The sequence below is a fragment of the Planococcus citri genome, chromosome 3 (genome assembly GCF_950023065.1).
Source record: "Planococcus citri chromosome 3, ihPlaCitr1.1, whole genome shotgun sequence".
NCBI classification, from domain to species: Eukaryota; Metazoa; Arthropoda; class Insecta; order Hemiptera; family Pseudococcidae; genus Planococcus; species Planococcus citri.
The window spans coordinates 47,131,001-47,147,125 of NC_088679.1; the positions used below are offsets into that span (position 1 = coordinate 47,131,001).

The following is a 16,125-nucleotide window of genomic DNA, read 5'->3' on the forward strand; positions in this document are numbered from 1 at the left end:
TGCGTTTTTCCGAAGAATCCATTTTTAACTCGCCGTCGAAAAGACAATAAGATTAAAAGTAAATTAACGAGGGGCCATTTATCATTGGTAAAAGGCAGTTAAGAAAAATCCCGGATTATCGCGCTAATTGAAATTAGCACAACTATAAATCGTGAGGTTGCTTCGCAAAAATTCGTTTCTTCTTTTCAATGATCAACTTGAAAAAAGGCGTATTCTATGAACGAGAATTCTAAGATGGGATGTTCTTTTTCTTTTCCAATAACCCTCTTCTGACTCACTTCACGATTGCTAATAAGTAAAAAGGATTTACCATAAAAGATAATGAAATTGGTTCTTAACCCAAATTTACCAAAGAGTGGTCCAGGATGTTCTTTTTGATTTAAAAACACAAAACACACTAACCAAACTAACTTTAGAAGTAATGAATAATGTAACGAAGCAATCTTTACAACCGATCCAGTCCGACTGAGGTGAGATTTGATTCATAGAGTATTTACCAGCACTTCGAAACAAATTTCGAGTTGTCAAGATTCATTTTTTCGTCTGAAAATAGCTACATTAATTTTTTACAAAAAGAGTAGAATTTCAGATAAAAATCTGAAAATCGGGTCGTGAGCTTTAGCCCCCCCTCTTCATCGATTGTGATCACTTTTACGCTCATCTGTGGTCTCCAGCATACTGAGATTGATGCAGAAGACGCTGTATTCAACTTCAATCTTGTTACAAGTTCGATATTGTGAATCGATCGGAAAAAGTGGATCGCAATCAGACGTAACCGGTTGAAAAAGAATTTTACAGATTGAAAATTTGATACGTACAAGAAACATTTTTTAAATAATTTATCCCTGAAGCAAATTATTTGAAACTTTTTCTAGCCTCCTCCTCCTTCCCTCCCCGCCCATCACGAAAGTTAACAATGTGAATCAATAGTGATCACTTCTAGAACTTATCTGGAGCTTCCATCCAGAGAAAATTTGTTTAAAGCGCCTCTTGGAATAATTTCAAAACACTTCTCACTAGAAGCTTCAAACGGGGTCGAAAGTGGCCATAATTGATAAGGAAGGAGGTAGACTTAGATGAACAGCCAGATTTTTACGCTTTTATTACAAAGTTCGCTCTTTTATGAAAAATCAAAAAAAAAACGTCAAAAATCGAAAAATTTATTTCGGTAGATTAAAATTTGATTATGAGGAGCGAGTGACGTGTTCTCTCAGCGAGACTATTTTCAGTTCCCTCGAAATTGAAGGATTGCCGAAGTTCTTTCATATGTAAGTTGGAATCCGAAAGATACCTTACCTATCATATCTTTGGAGGGGGCGAATGAAAGTTTTTGTAGCAATAGGCCTAATCAATATATTTTTCAAACTTTATACTCATCAAAATGTCGCAATGTTTTATATAAGCTTTCAGATTCGCTCAATTTGTTCTGTTTTAATTACATCAATAACTTTTTCATGTCTACCATCAAAGTACGACAAAAGCTTAAAAATAAAATAATCTTCTTAGCTTTTAATTTCAATTTTTTTTTCTTTTTCAAGTTGAAATTAATTCAAAACTTTGTTACTTTTAATTCGAAAGTTCACTAACAAATTTTTGTTCGTAGAAGAAATACCTAAAAACGAATGCGTAAAATAATTTCAATTTCTGTACTTACCAAGATAACGAACCAGTTCATCTCCACACAAATAGCCAACGATCTCAAAGTATTCAGTTGATTTCGTAAAACAAGATGCGAATTATTTCGATCGATAATTTGAGCAATTTCAGTTTCTCTAGTTCTAGGAAGTGTAACATCTCCTAAAGTTACTTCGGTAGGTGTAACATTGAATGGTAAAGATGTTCTCAAATAAGGATATCGTTCTCCAAAAATGCTTTCATAAATGGAAAGAACCTAAAAAAAAAAAAAAAAAAAAAAAAAATGAAAATGAAATTGAGAAATGCGAAAAAACTTGAATCTGGCATTAACTACGAATAACATACCTGTTGTTTATCTTCGACAGTTCGCATGCGGTCGGCATAAATTAAAGAAATAAAACGACCCGGATCGTATCCATTATTCTTCGAATATTTTTCCATTACTTGACACCATCTCATTAAATCTCTTAAATTCATTTCCCATGGAGCCCCACGGAGGCCCCATTTAACTCCACATTCTTTACTCAAACGACCATTGAAATTGGTCATAAGTTGAACGATATCTGATGGCACTAGGGGATGTAAGGATTGAACTATAAATGATATATCTTCATCATCCAATGTCTCCATATAAACCTATTGCGGACAAGTTACTATATTAGTCAAGATTCAAACATAAAAGACTGAAAAAGAAAGTACATAAAATAATCTATTATGTACCTGAGTAAATCTGTTTAAGAAGGAAGCAGGTAATCCTTTTCTAGCACCTCCTTGACGTAAAGGGTTCTGGCAAGCGAATAATCTTGTTTTCGTCAAGTTTACAGTGAACGACATGCCTAGTTCGGGTATAAATAATTCTCCTCTATGGTCAAGTACAGCGTTCAAACCTTCCAGAACAGATTGCGAAGCCAAATTCAACTAGAAAACAGAAAAAAAAACAGTCAGAAAAGGAAAAATATGAACAAAGACTTGATAAAAAATTCAATATCTACCTCATCTAATAAAATCCAATCGCCATCCTTCAAAGCTTTCAAAAACGGTCCATCTCGCCAAGCGAATACTCCACCGTCTGCTCCATCGACTGGTAAATCAGCTCCAAATAAATCAGATACGTCAGTTTGCTCCGATAAATTGATCCGAGTCAAATTATAACCGGCTGCTTTGGCTAGAGCTTGTACAAGACTCGTTTTACCTACACCAGGACTTCCTTCTAAAAGTATAGCTCGACCAGGAAGCTGTAGCGATCGTAATAATCGAAGTAAATTTCCTCTGGTGGTTTTGGCGTGGAAAGTAAAATTTGATGAGATGAAATTTTCATTGACTGGTATGTCACCTAAAATGAGAGCAAAAAACGAATAACTCGATGAACTTTGGGAAAGAATTCATTTCAGTTCTTGATTTAATGGAAAGGAAAATTATATCTACCTTTTTCCATGTAAAATGGAGGAATTCCAAAACAATTCTCGGGTACATTGAATTTTTCATTTAGCATTGAATCATTTTCTTTGCAACCGATAGTTTTTATTTGATCTTGAAGAAATTCAGTAGCGACTTGTTTTTTTGATTTGATGAATTGTTCCCTTTATTAAAATAAAAAATACGATGTTTAATTTCAGACTTGAGAAAACATGTAAGAAATTAGATCTAGGATACACTTACTGATTGCTAGACATTCCAGTGCCCAAGCCATCGAGAAAAACAAGATGAGCGCCATGAATGTACGCTTCTGCAAGACCAAGTTTAGGAACAGTATTCAAACTAACGTGTACTTCTTCCTCATGGTCATACGTCGTTGTATTTATAAATTTCACCCATAACATTATATCACGAATACTGCATAACATTCTATAAAATATTTGCTGGTCAGCATAGTTTCTACGTAAAGACAATAATAAATCAATGAACTGAATACGAATGAATTACTTCTTTCCGATATCTTGAGTACGAAACCATTCAATGAAATCTAAAATCGCACGTCCAATACCAGTGCTTCCATCTTCTTGGTTACCAAACGATATTCCATCTTTAATATTATGTTCGATAATTGAAATCAAATCATTGCGATCTGAACAACTTTCACTCCAAATTTCAGTCAATCGATTTCTCAATGCAGGAGATAGCTAAAAATCGACAAATGAAATAAGACTATGGTATGATCCAAACAAGTAAAAAAGATGCATTATTTCACTTACTTCTTTTTTACCGTAATCGCCGCCAGGATTCATTGTGCTCAAGAATCGGAAACTAGCATGAGCTGTTATTACTTCTCCTAATTCTGAGTTTCCGCTTGTCTTCTCAGTCAATAGTAAAGTTCTTTCGGGTTCTAAATCATGGTAAAACTATACATTAATCACGATCAAACAACAGCCATACTTGAGTACTAGTTTTGCAACTAACCTAACAAGGAATTCAATCTTTCTAAAACGCTGTCGTCACCGAGAGATATTTCATCTGCTAGAAACATTTGACCAGTTCTCATGGCTTCGACTAAAGGTCCATCAATCCATTCAAACAATCTGGAATCCTACAGCGAAAATCATAGAAATATTTTTATAAAACACAATAATAATATTACCGATGTGAAATCAAAATGAACATACGTTTTCACTTCGCTGTCTCACAGGACGTAATCCTCCGAGGAAATCGGAGCTCTCGGAATGTTGATGACAATTAACGGAGAATAATTTCAGATTGTTCATCGCAGCTAAAAGTTGGCAAATAGTCGTTTTGCCACATCCAGTGTCACCAACCATCAAAACGGGCTCTTGGAATTCCAACGCTTTACCTGAAATTGAAAACATTGAATTAATTCAAGCCATTAAACGAATGCATTTCAAATACAAAGTTCAATCTTACCAACTAGGACCGCCAATTTTCTCAAATTCGACGTCCATACAATATGTTCAAAACCAGGTACTTTCTTATTGATAATCGCTTCTAAGATGTGCTTTGTAACAGTAGAGGTTTCCGAAGATACTAAAAATTGGAAAGAAAAAAAAATTACCGACTGAAACACTTAACTGACACACACTCAACAAAATAATCTTACATGTGAAGAGGTTATCAACATTCACTTTTCTCTTCAGATGTTTTTCCAATGCTTTTAAGATGATTTCTGATTCTTCGGCTTTCCGAACACGACCAGCCAATACCAAGTAGCCTAAACAGAGGCATTAAATTTTAAAATTAAAATGTAGGGGAAAAATTAATTCGTCAGCTTTTGATTAAGTTACCTTCATCGGCGATATGTTGATCCCAATCGTAAAAAGATTTATTCAATTCACGACTCGCTAATCTATAACGTTCGCCCCAACGGAACAGATCTCTAAGAGTAATGAACCCTTGTTTACCAGCAAAAGCAGCACTACCTTTGCGATGTGCCTGTATAATTTAATAACGTATGATTTTAAACACTTTCAGAAGAACAGGAACAGTGCAATAATATGCACTTGAAATAATGAGATTGTACTCGTAATATACAAAAAGCGTGTTTAAGTACCTGTAACTCTTTCATCACAGCTACAATTTTTTTAGTGGCAGATGTTGGCATTTCACACCTCAAATGCAAAATTACTTCTAACTCGGAAGAAGGTATTTCTCCAAAATGCAGTTCAATAAAACGATTTCGAAAAGCGCGGGACAGCATCTGAAAAATATTCAATGTCGTCAACAAACTGAGCACAAATAATCACTGAGGTATTTCGAACGTTCATACTTTTCGACCTCCGTACATTCCAGGAGGATTCTGAGTAGCGAAAAGTCTAAATCTTGAATCTGCTTTTACAGTAGTTTGCGTTTCTGGTATATACAATTCCCTATTATCATCTAGAACACGATTTAATGCTTCCAGAACATCAGATGGAGCCAAATTTAATTCATCGAGTATGATCCAGTAACCATGTCTCATAGCTTCGACCAGTACCCCTGAAAAATTCAAATGAATGGTAAAATTACAATGTTAATCGTTGAGCAATTTGAATTTGAAAATACAGACCTTCTTTAAATAGTAATTGACCCGAAGCTGAATCAACTGAATATGCACCAATGTATTCTTGTAGATCAGTATGCTCGTGATTATTGATTCTTAGACATTTGTTGCCCGATGCTGCAGCCAAATACGAAATCAGACTAGTTTTACCCACAGATGTATCTCCTTGCAGTAACACAGGATGATTACTCAAAGAGACTATTCGAACTAGATCTCTCAAATTATTTTTCACCGTTGGTGTTAGAATATACTAAAGGGGAAAGACATTTCCAATGATATTATTACACAGATACATATGAGAAACATTAGAGCTATTCGATATTTAATAATGACGCACTTTTGAAGGCACTTTTATTTCCATGGGACCTTTAAGAATCCAATATCCTTCAAAAAATGCAAACTGTCCCACTGGTTCTGGTTCAGGGATACTTTGACTAAGAACACTTTGTATATTATCTTTTCTGATAACGAACCTATTTTGAAAACCAATCGATTAGATAGCTATTTGTTAAAGCCATGTTTAGCAGGGGGAAAAATCTTACTCGATAATCAATTTCTCGACCATTTCGTGCGATTCAAAATCCAGCTGTGTGAGAAAACTTAGACAGAATCCTTCATATAAAGATTTGTTCAGATTTTTGCACGGATTGGCAGCGACTATGGCCAAAGCACGGCAAAGAGTACGTAAACTATAAATTTGAAGGGAAAAAAAGAAACAAAAAAAATGTATGTTCAAAAATGATTTTTTCACAACACGAATGTTAAATTATAACACTGACCTGTAATGAGGCTTATGCCCAGTACCATCATTCAAATTGCATGAAGCTGCTTTTTTAACTTTCAGATAGAATTTTGCTATAGCTGTCATTCTATCAACTGCCAACTCTCTCAAATAACACGCCACCAAAGTTATTAAATCACTTATATCGATCAATTCGTCGACAAATAATTCAGTGAATCTGTTCAACATTCCATCATAATTCATAATATGCATTCGAATGTTGTATGAAATACGAAAATTTAGAAGAGGTAGTACCGATTACGAATCCCCGGAGGTAATTGTTTCTTTCCAACGTCCGTAGCAGGGTTCATTGCTGCCATCAGCCTAAATTGGGGGTGCCGTTTGACAGGTTCAAATTCCCCTTTTTCGTATAAAGATAGAGTGCCTTCTTCTTCCAATAATCCAGATAAACACTGCAAGGTTTCTGCCGAGGCTAAATTTATTTCATCCAGTAAAACCCAAAAACCTGTAAATGCAGCAATATAAATAATAAAATCTACGAATAACCGACATAAATTTGCTTCAAAACATACCTTGTCTCAACGCACGAACCAGAGCACCCTCGACAAAAGCAAACGCTAAAGCACGATTATGTTTCAATTGTACTTCGAGACGATCCAACTTATCTTCCAAGTTCCGCCACTCTGACAATTTTTTCTCGTCGCTTGGATTCTTCAAACGTTTAACAGCGGTGCAAACTACGTGCTTCATAACAGCAATAAGTTTAACCCACCATTTATGGGTATAACAATTCTGTAAATGAATTAAACTCATTAATAAATAATATAGTTGACGGATAAAGTAATTTTGCTAGACCTCTTACAGATATATGATCCAAAAATTTCATATTTTGTTGAACATTGAATAAATCTCTAAACAAATTTTCAAATTCGATTCGTAAATTTCCAATTATAAACTTAACGTCGACAGGTTTATACCTAAAAATTGAAAATATGCGTATAAAACACAGAAAATAAAAGCTGAGGTTTTCAAATACGTGTCATATTTACCCTCCTAGCAAATCGGTGGAATCGCTTTGTTGATTCATATTCAAAACAACAAGGGTATTTCCAGTATGTTTAGCCAGTAGTTGTAAAGTTGATGTTTTACCAGTACCAGTTTCGCCAACCAGAAGAATAGGCTCACTTCGAACCAAACAACAAGCTAATTTTTCCATCAAACAGCACGATGGTCGAGTCATAGCGAAATATGATTTGCTATTCCTAAAAAATGACAAAACCATAATTTAAATATGGTCGGTTAAACATATTATGATCTTCAAAAATACCACTCACAAGTCTAAACTAGCTGGAGCGCTGGTTAATTTGATATTTCTTTCTAGTGAAGCTCTTCCAGCAATACAACGTTCACCATCCATATTGATGAAAGGTTTGCTTTCATTACAATAACGTTCTGCTTCCGTTTTTACTACTCCAAGACATGTTGTAATGGCAGTAGCAAGTTTCAGTCTTTCCTCTAAAAAGATGATGATGAATATGATTTTCATTGTATTGAAATATCTAATCATAAGCATACCTTTGTCTGGTACGTTGCAACAGAATATATCAATAGCATTATGAATGACATTTAGAGCGGATTCCTGAGATGTAACGTTGTAACCAATAATGGAACGAGAGCACCACTTCAAAAGATCTCTTCAATAAAAAAATAAAATAAAAAAATTAGAACAGTTCAAAATAAGAAATACTATGTATAGTTTTATATGTAGAGTACCTTGTAGAAGTTAATCGCCCTTTCGGAATATTAACATCGACCGTTTGCTTATCTCCTTTCATGTGATAACCGACCGAAAAAAGTAGAAACACATTTACCATTCGAGATGCAATAGTTTTCAAAACAGGAAACTGGAAACCACAAATAAAATTAGCAAACGAGTACACTTGAAGTAATACTCTAGATATTATTCAGCCTACTTTTATCTCTATCAATTGGATCAATTCTTCTTGAGTTAACGGCTCGACATTAAGTTGCATCCAATGTCTTCGTAGAATTTCTGTAGTGGATGAATTTTGTTGAAAATACCCGCTAATGCTGCTAATGAATCGTTGAGTGAAAAACATTTGAAATCCAGGGGCTGGTGTGATATTATCTCGATATCCAGGAACACTTAATGAATTTCTCTCTATAAGTGAAACTAGTAATGTCACCACATCGCTTGTAGCAGCATCAATATCTTCAAATAACAGCCAATCTCCACCAATAACAGCCTAGAAGAAAACGTATCAAAAATTAGGGAATATATCCAGAGAAGAATTTTTTAAAGGTGAACAAGAACATACTTTCGTTAGCACTCCAGGTTGCCAAATGAACTCTCCAGGAACATCAGTGCATTTGTAAGACCCTAATAATAATTTTGAGTCCATTTCTTCGCCAAGCTGTACTTGATATAGTCTATTAGTTGCTGTATGACCTACGCGAAAAAAAATTGAATAAGAAAACACACACAACATTTTTTTGTTCATTAAAATAGGAAATTTTATTACCAGTAATTAATGCCAAATGTTGAACTAGAGCAGTTTTTCCACAGCCGACTGGTCCACATAAACACACTGGTTTTCCGGTAGCTACTGCAAGTGCCAATCCACTCAAATTATTCAGAGTTGAATTTACCAACACTAAATCGGACTCCTAACAATACAATCAAATCATTTATTTGATCATTTGAAATGAATAAATAGCGTTCATTTTCAATGTGAAGTAAAAAAAATTACTTTTTCTGGTTTCCCGACGATGGACAGTTCAACACCACCAACCGATATTGTAGAAGATATGCTTTGAGAAATGCTGAGTAGTTTTTTAGGATCGGTTCCTGTTTCGGTCGAACATAACGTGAAATATACAACAGTTGAGTGAAATGATTACAAACATTGAACATCTCTAATAAATAAGTTTACGCTTACCACAAATGAAATCAGATGAGGACAAAATGTCCTTGATTTCTTTACTAAAGTACAGCAAACTAGTTGATACAGAATCTTCATTTGAATGAAGCACCGTTGAAAGCATACGTTCTTTTTTTACCTCACACATACGAGTTACAATGGACACAATTTGACAAAATAACCTGAAAAATGATTCATAAGCGAAGGGCTCAAAATATCCATATAGAGTTTAAGTCATTTATTTCTTCACCATTTGGCATATTTTTCATCAATATCCTTGTACTGATTTATGAATTGCGACCAATCCCATGATTTCCGAAAATGACAGGAACATATTTGCAAGTAAATTAACACAGCCTCTAATATCTCATCCATCGTATTAGTATTGATCATTTTACTGCGTTTAGGAGGTGTAGGTAAGTGTTCTTCGATCAATCCCCAAGGAGCTCCATGTTTATTGAAATACTCCAATGAAAACCTAAGAAGTACGAAAAATTGAAACACCAAATAACAGTGATATATCCAATGCAGTGAATAATACAATACTTTAGCATATCAGGAAAATCCTTGCTCAATTTCGCCAATTCGACGCAAATGTGTCGATGATTCTCGTCTGTATTCATGTTTCGGTATCTGAAATGCATGACCACGTTTCAATGAAACAATTGCAAATTAATATACCTTGAACTAATGAAAAATTTAAAAAAGATACAAAGTAAACAAAATTTCATAACACTGTAGTGTATAGTACGCTTACCAGGAAAGAATTGAATATAGTTTAGCCACATTCGCGCATTTCACTTCAGTATTCTGATTTGATCCTCGTGACAACTTGAGGACAAAAATATGTATAACAACGAATTCAACTCAAATTACGAATATTACTTCATTTTTTGGTTGCAAAACACTACGCAGAAAAGTGAGAAAAGATCTTCAAAAATCATGAAATGAACGAAGCGAAGTGAACCACGTGAGGATTGAAGTCATGTTTGTACATAAAGCCGCATTCGCATTTTTTTCTTATCAGTGATAACATGGCGCTGCATTGCCAAATCTTCAAGTGTTTTCAAAATTTCTGAAAAACAGTTGATAAAGCCTAAAAAGTTGATAAATTTTTAAAAATTTAAACCGCGTGATGACGCCGCGCTCTTTTCCCCTCCAACTTTCAAAAAGTGATAATAATTAAAAAATTAAAAATTGAATAGAATAATTCTGATTTTTGAAAACCAGAATACGAAAAAATTCAAGAGTGAGAAATTTATACTTTTGAATAGATGATCGGGAAGCGCTGAAAGGCTGAAAGCATCTTTCTGTTTTCGTTCTGTGTCGGTAATTGTAATTTTGTTTAACTTTGAAGTGATGCGAATAGAAGACTCTTGTGAAGAGAATATTGTCAGCAGAACTACGTAAGCATATAGAAGTTTGACCTATTCTAATCTTTTTAAAGATTACTCAGAAAATAGTATTCATCAAGAATGCTAATTCTCTTTATGCTCATCTTATGCATTGCAGATTGACTGAAATGGCTGATGAAGAAGCGACAATCGAATACACTGAGTCATCTTTTCATTGTCATGAATTTAACCATACGATTCTCAGCACGGAAGTGAAATTTGAAGTTCTTCAAATGAAAGATTCGACGTTTGTATGGATCGGTAATATGCTTGATCCGAAATTTTCTGATCTTTCTTTGGCCATTAAGACTCCAAGTAACCCAATACCAATAGCTACGAAAATTTTGGGGGCTGCCACTGCAGATACAACATCATTAGGATTAGCCGAACGACTGAGTAAAAAGTTGAAAAAGCCAGTTTATATTAGTTTTAATATTTCTATTATAAATAACAAGATGTTGGAAGATATCGAAAGACGATTGGTGGAAGAAATTGAAATAAATGCTGAAAAATTTTAATGCGTTGTGTAACTTTTCTACATCTTGTTTTGTTGTGCGTCAAAGATAACTTCTCAAATGGTAAGCGAAGTTAATTATGTTGACTTTTTTATTAATTAGTAAAGAAATTGTTTCGGTAACGTCATCGAACATTCTTTTGTTATGCATGGATGTTAAATTTCATCTCTGAGTGATTAAAAAGAGGTATTTCGATCATATTATTATAAATTATGAAATGTTATGTTATCAGTGACATCTTCACAAGGCAATAATGATCAATTCAAAGTACGTTGATGTCGTGTAAGAAAGCTTAATTATTATTCTGCCATTTTAATTCCTTCAAATTCGAAGTTCGTTCTCTATTGTTCAAAACCATGGCATTTGCTCAAGAATTTTTGTTTTCAACATCTACGTCGGCTTATCAAGTTGAGGGAGGCTGGAATGTTGATGGTAAGTGATGATTACTTTTTGGAGTATTGCGGTACTTACTAGATGAAATTTATTCAGCAAATGTTTCACTCTAGGTAAGGGAGAAAATATTTGGGATCGACTAACACATACAGATTTAGATAAAATAGGAGATAAAAGCACTGGTGACATTGCTTGTGATTCCTATCATAAATATGAGGAAGATGTCGAAATTCTAGCTGACATAGGTGTAAGGATACGCATTTTTATGATACGTACATCTGACATTTGATTCGTTTTTCGTAACCTGCGCATCGTTTTTCATTCTTTTCAGTTCAACGTTTACAGATTTTCTATAAGTTGGTCGCGTGTTATGCCTACTGGTGATATTACAAACATCAATGCTGCTGGTATTCAATATTATAATCGTTGATTGATAGATTATTAGAAAATAACATTGCTCCCATGGTATAGAACTTTTTAACACGTTTTTTCGCCAAAATTACGTACATACTGTACAAAATATTAATTCTTTCACAAATATCATGTAGGTAACGATATATCATTGGGATTTACCACAGAAAATTCAAGATATGGGCGGATGGGTCAATCCAATTATTATTGATCTCATAGAAGATTACGCTGACTTATTATTCAAAATTTTTGGTGATAGGGTAACGTTGAACTTATTTTACTTGATTTCGAATTAAAATGTATAGATATGTGATGTGTGTTTCATCACTACACAAAGTAATAATTATTCTGCAGGTTAAATGGTGGATTACAATAAATGAACCATCAGGAATTGTTAATAGTTATCGAACAAGTGCTGGCGGTGCCCCTTGCGCAGATTTAGACTCTCCAGCGGATTACCTAGTTCTTCATAATTTGCTAAGAGCTCATGCAAAAATTTATAGGTTATACGATGAAAAGTACCGTTCTTCTCAAAAAGGTGGGTATACCTATTACCTACTACCTATTTGTAGGTCTAGATATACTCGTATGTTTAGTTTCGAACTGAAGTTTTTAGAAATGCACTGCTTTACTGATTTTACAAAATCCTGAGATTTATACTCCCAAAACCAATTATAATTCACTTTTTGTAACTGAAGGAAAAATCAGCATATCATTGAACTACGATTTCATGTCGCCAAAAAACGAAAGTATTAATGATGATAACGAAGCTGCTAATCGAGGATTCCAATTCAACGTAAGTTATTTTTTATTTTTTTTAAATCGATAGAATTCAAAAATCGAATCAAAATCAAAAACGATTCATTACCTATCATTTGGTTTCAAGTTGAACATCTTCGCTCACCCAATTTATTCTGCGGACGGTGATTATCCAGAATTAGTCAGACGAATTGTTGATCAAAATAGTAAAAAAGAAGGTAGAAATCGATCAAGAATGCCGGTATTTACGGAGGAAGAAAAACAAAATATCAAAGGTAAAAAGAAAAGTACAAATTAGGAAATTTTATTTTTAAATTTAAAAATCAATTTCCATAATTATATTACAGTGAGTACACAATTTTAGGTTCTTATGATTTTTTTGCCCTCAATCATTACACAACAATGTTAGCATCTTCTGCGAATTCTCAACAAGAATATGCCTTTGAACGCGACATGAATGTTCAAACTGAATACGATCCTAGTTGGCCAACATCGCAGACGCCTTGGTTAAAAGTAAGTATGAAAAATATGATATATTTTCAAAATCTGTAAGGTCCAATATTTTCGTATTTCTTAATTTTAGGTGGTTCCTTGGGGCTTTCGCGAATTATTATTACTCATTAAAAATGCCTACAACAATCCTCCTGTATTCATTACCGAAAATGGTTATTGCGACGAAGATGTAATTGAAGATGTTAAAAGAATTGAGTATCACAAAGTACGTTGGTAGCGTATCGCGCCAATTATGAATGGCCATTAACCGGCGTTTGGTGGCATAGCAATCGATATCGTATGTGGTACCAACGTGTAGATCTCGACGAGACGAACACAGCGCGCTACCCACAAGCCCCTCTATCTATTCATGGGAGTAAACTACGAGCGTCTAAAGTTTACCAAATGAGCAAAAAATGAAAAAATGTCAAAATGAAAAATTCGACCTGGGGAGCTTGTAGAGCATTCTTTTAGCTAAAAATTGCAATTTTTGGCATTGGTCTACCTTCATTTTTGAAGGATTTATGCAATTTTCAAGTTTGGAAACAGATCAATTTCAGTAAAATTTCAAAAAAAAAAATTTCATCAAATTTTACTCTAATTGATCTGTTTCCAAACTTCAAAATTGCATAAATCCTTCAAAAATGAAGGTAGGCCAATGCCAAAAATTGCAATTTTTAGCTAAAAGAATGCTCTACAAGCTCCCCAGGTCGAATTTTTCATTTTGACAATTTTTCATTTTTTGCTCATTTGGTAAACTTTAGACGCTCGTAGTTTACTCCCATGAATAGATAGAGGGGCTTGTGGGTAGCGCGCTGTGTTCGTCTCGTCGAGATCTACACGTTGGTACTACACACGATATGGATTGCTATGCCACCAAACGCCGGTTAAAATAATTGGCAATGGCATTCAAATGATCAAGTTTCCTAGAAGTTACACATTTGCTTTTATTCTAGAAATACTTGAATGAAGTTTTAATGTCTATAAATCAGTATGGGTGTAACATAATTGGATATACCGTATGGTCCTTTCTAGATAATTTTCAGTGGAGATCTGGCTTTGAGTAAGCACGTATTTGTATTATTAGGTTCAAATAATATCATGTGAATATGTATGAATGGCATCCATTCTTATAGCAAATATGTTTTTCCCTATCAAACATTCCTTCTGAACTGAACCTGTTTTTTGCAGGAATAGATTCGGTATAGTACGTGTTGATTTTGAAGATCCAGAAAGAAAACGTTCATTGAGATCATCCGCAAAGTTTTTCAAACAGATCATAAAAACTCGAATTCTATCAGAATTATTGTCCGAATGATAATTCATTGGAGAAATCATCTGAAGAATCATATAAAACCGCGAAAATCGATCGGCGTTGAATTAAAATTTGATACCGATTTTTTTATTATATAAAGACCACTCAGACTCGATTTTATTGTATCGTTGTACATATGTACATATATGTAAATTGGCGTAGGTAGGTACGGTACACAAGTTCAATACATATGCACTATGTACAAAGCGAGAATTTTATAATCAACACATCGATAAGAAACGATGAGGATGGGTAGGTAGCTACTAGCTAGATACATTTTCCGGTTGAAATTTTCCTTTATGTACCTACGTAAATTTACTTATACAAACGTACAACAATGATGCGAATCTATAGCGTACATAGTCGCTCTAAGATGAAAATCTATATCAATTGATCTTGATTTCCATCGTTTTGTTTCGGCATAATAATTTTAAATCTAAACCTGTTTATTTTTCAATACTGTAGCCACCTATATGCAAAAGAATTTCTACCAACGATTTTATTTTCTTGAATGAAGTGAAGAGTAGGTTGAGAAAGAATTAGATAAGTAAGACACTTTTTTAAACTTTTGTGTTACGGCGTTTTAAAGTACAGGGTGTTCCAGAATAACCTTTCACATTTTGGTAACCACTGATCTGTGTTCAAGTGGAGCTAGGGGAATGGTAAAGGCGGTTCTAGGTAGCCAAAGCATGCCGAATTATGTTTCAATAGTTATTTTTTGCCCTGGAGAAGTAGATGGCTGTACAGTGTGCTTTTACTGTGAAGGCCTTTTTTAAAAATAAAGGTTCCTGTAACTCTTTACTCCTTACTCATCAGTAACGAAGCTCATTTTTATCTAAATGGTGAAGTGAATAATTGGAATGTGCGCTTCTAGTGTACAAAGAATCAGTTGATAATACTTGAGAAACATCTAAACCTCCGCCAAGTTGACTGTTTGGTTGGGCGTGGCTAAATTCGGTATAGTGGGACCATGTGTGTTTAACGAAACAGTAACGGTGAGGGGTAAGGCAAAATGTTAAACGAGTTTCTTGTTCCAAACTAAAAGACAGACGCGATGTAATAGAGTTACTTACTTCCTTCCAACATGTTGGAACTACCAGGGATGTACACATATGTTTAGCGCGTGAGCACTTCGGTCATCAAATAATTTTGTTATGGTCGACGTGTTGAACCAGAAATTTAATGGCCACCTTGATCCCCTGACTTTTCAGCCTGCGATTTTTTTTTATGGAGTTATTCCAAGTCAAAAGTGTATCGAGATAAATCTAGGACTCTGAAACAGCTTCTAGGTTCATGAGTCGCAACTGATTGGAAGAGAAGTGTTCAATAATTTGAAAAAATGTTTGGTTGAATGTGTCAAAAATGAAGGAAAATATCTCGATGGAAAAATTTTTAAAACTTCATTTTTAATGAAAACTCAAATATACGGTCTAAAAACGGCATATTTCTACTTCATTTTGGTTGTAAAAGAATTTTTGTAAACATTTTTCTCTCAGAGTAATAAAAAAAACAAATGTGAAAGGTTATTCTGGAACACCC

The 16,125-nt window shown here is 34.3% G+C and overlaps 2 protein-coding genes and 1 pseudogene across 2 annotated transcripts in view; 2 read left to right on the forward strand and 1 right to left on the reverse strand.

Moving 5' to 3' along the window:
* Positions 1–10,291, reverse strand: part of LOC135840049 (midasin) — a 78,892-nt gene extending 68,601 nt beyond the window's left edge. Inside the window, exons 1-34 of the mRNA XM_065356366.1 lie at positions 10,065–10,291; positions 9,854–9,940; positions 9,558–9,785; positions 9,326–9,489; positions 9,137–9,234; positions 8,909–9,053; positions 8,705–8,835; positions 8,339–8,632; positions 8,139–8,269; positions 7,941–8,059; positions 7,700–7,880; positions 7,415–7,627; positions 7,228–7,342; positions 6,938–7,157; positions 6,660–6,870; positions 6,403–6,582; positions 6,166–6,312; positions 5,961–6,096; positions 5,630–5,873; positions 5,351–5,559; positions 5,135–5,281; positions 4,869–5,016; positions 4,685–4,795; positions 4,492–4,611; positions 4,236–4,420; positions 4,033–4,159; positions 3,828–3,958; positions 3,559–3,755; positions 3,295–3,480; positions 3,061–3,215; positions 2,628–2,968; positions 2,356–2,553; positions 1,981–2,271; positions 1,655–1,891 (exon numbers count right to left, since the gene is read on the reverse strand). Coding sequence (XP_065212438.1) covers positions 1,655–1,891; positions 1,981–2,271; positions 2,356–2,553; positions 2,628–2,968; positions 3,061–3,215; positions 3,295–3,480; positions 3,559–3,755; positions 3,828–3,958; positions 4,033–4,159; positions 4,236–4,420; positions 4,492–4,611; positions 4,685–4,795; positions 4,869–5,016; positions 5,135–5,281; positions 5,351–5,559; positions 5,630–5,873; positions 5,961–6,096; positions 6,166–6,312; positions 6,403–6,582; positions 6,660–6,870; positions 6,938–7,157; positions 7,228–7,342; positions 7,415–7,627; positions 7,700–7,880; positions 7,941–8,059; positions 8,139–8,269; positions 8,339–8,632; positions 8,705–8,835; positions 8,909–9,053; positions 9,137–9,234; positions 9,326–9,489; positions 9,558–9,785; positions 9,854–9,930 — 5,817 coding nt within the window. The 5' untranslated portion in view covers positions 9,931–9,940; positions 10,065–10,291. The remainder of the gene's footprint in view (positions 1–1,654; positions 1,892–1,980; positions 2,272–2,355; positions 2,554–2,627; positions 2,969–3,060; positions 3,216–3,294; positions 3,481–3,558; positions 3,756–3,827; positions 3,959–4,032; positions 4,160–4,235; positions 4,421–4,491; positions 4,612–4,684; positions 4,796–4,868; positions 5,017–5,134; positions 5,282–5,350; positions 5,560–5,629; positions 5,874–5,960; positions 6,097–6,165; positions 6,313–6,402; positions 6,583–6,659; positions 6,871–6,937; positions 7,158–7,227; positions 7,343–7,414; positions 7,628–7,699; positions 7,881–7,940; positions 8,060–8,138; positions 8,270–8,338; positions 8,633–8,704; positions 8,836–8,908; positions 9,054–9,136; positions 9,235–9,325; positions 9,490–9,557; positions 9,786–9,853; positions 9,941–10,064) is intronic.
* A 135-nt stretch (positions 10,292–10,426) lies between these two features.
* Positions 10,427–15,083, forward strand: LOC135840065 (myrosinase 1-like; annotated as a pseudogene).
* On the forward strand, positions 10,667–11,219 carry LOC135840596 (proteasome assembly chaperone 4-like). The gene is made up of 2 exons (XM_065357221.1): positions 10,667–10,713; positions 10,820–11,219. Exons 1-2 carry the CDS (start codon positions 10,667–10,669, stop codon positions 11,217–11,219), a joined length of 447 nt encoding a protein of 148 aa, XP_065213293.1.
* Positions 15,084–16,125: the final 1,042 nt, after the last annotated feature.

What these genes read in the sequence shown, in the direction of transcription:
- LOC135840596 (XM_065357221.1), top strand. Translation starts at nt 10,667, where the DNA reads ATGCGAATAGAAGACTCTTGTGAAGAGAATATTGTCAGCAGAACTAC. An exon ending in AATATTGTCAGCAGAACTAC is followed by an intron (nt 10,714 to 10,819) that starts GTAAGCATATAG and finishes TATGCATTGCAG; the next exon opens with ATTGACTGAAATGGCTGATG.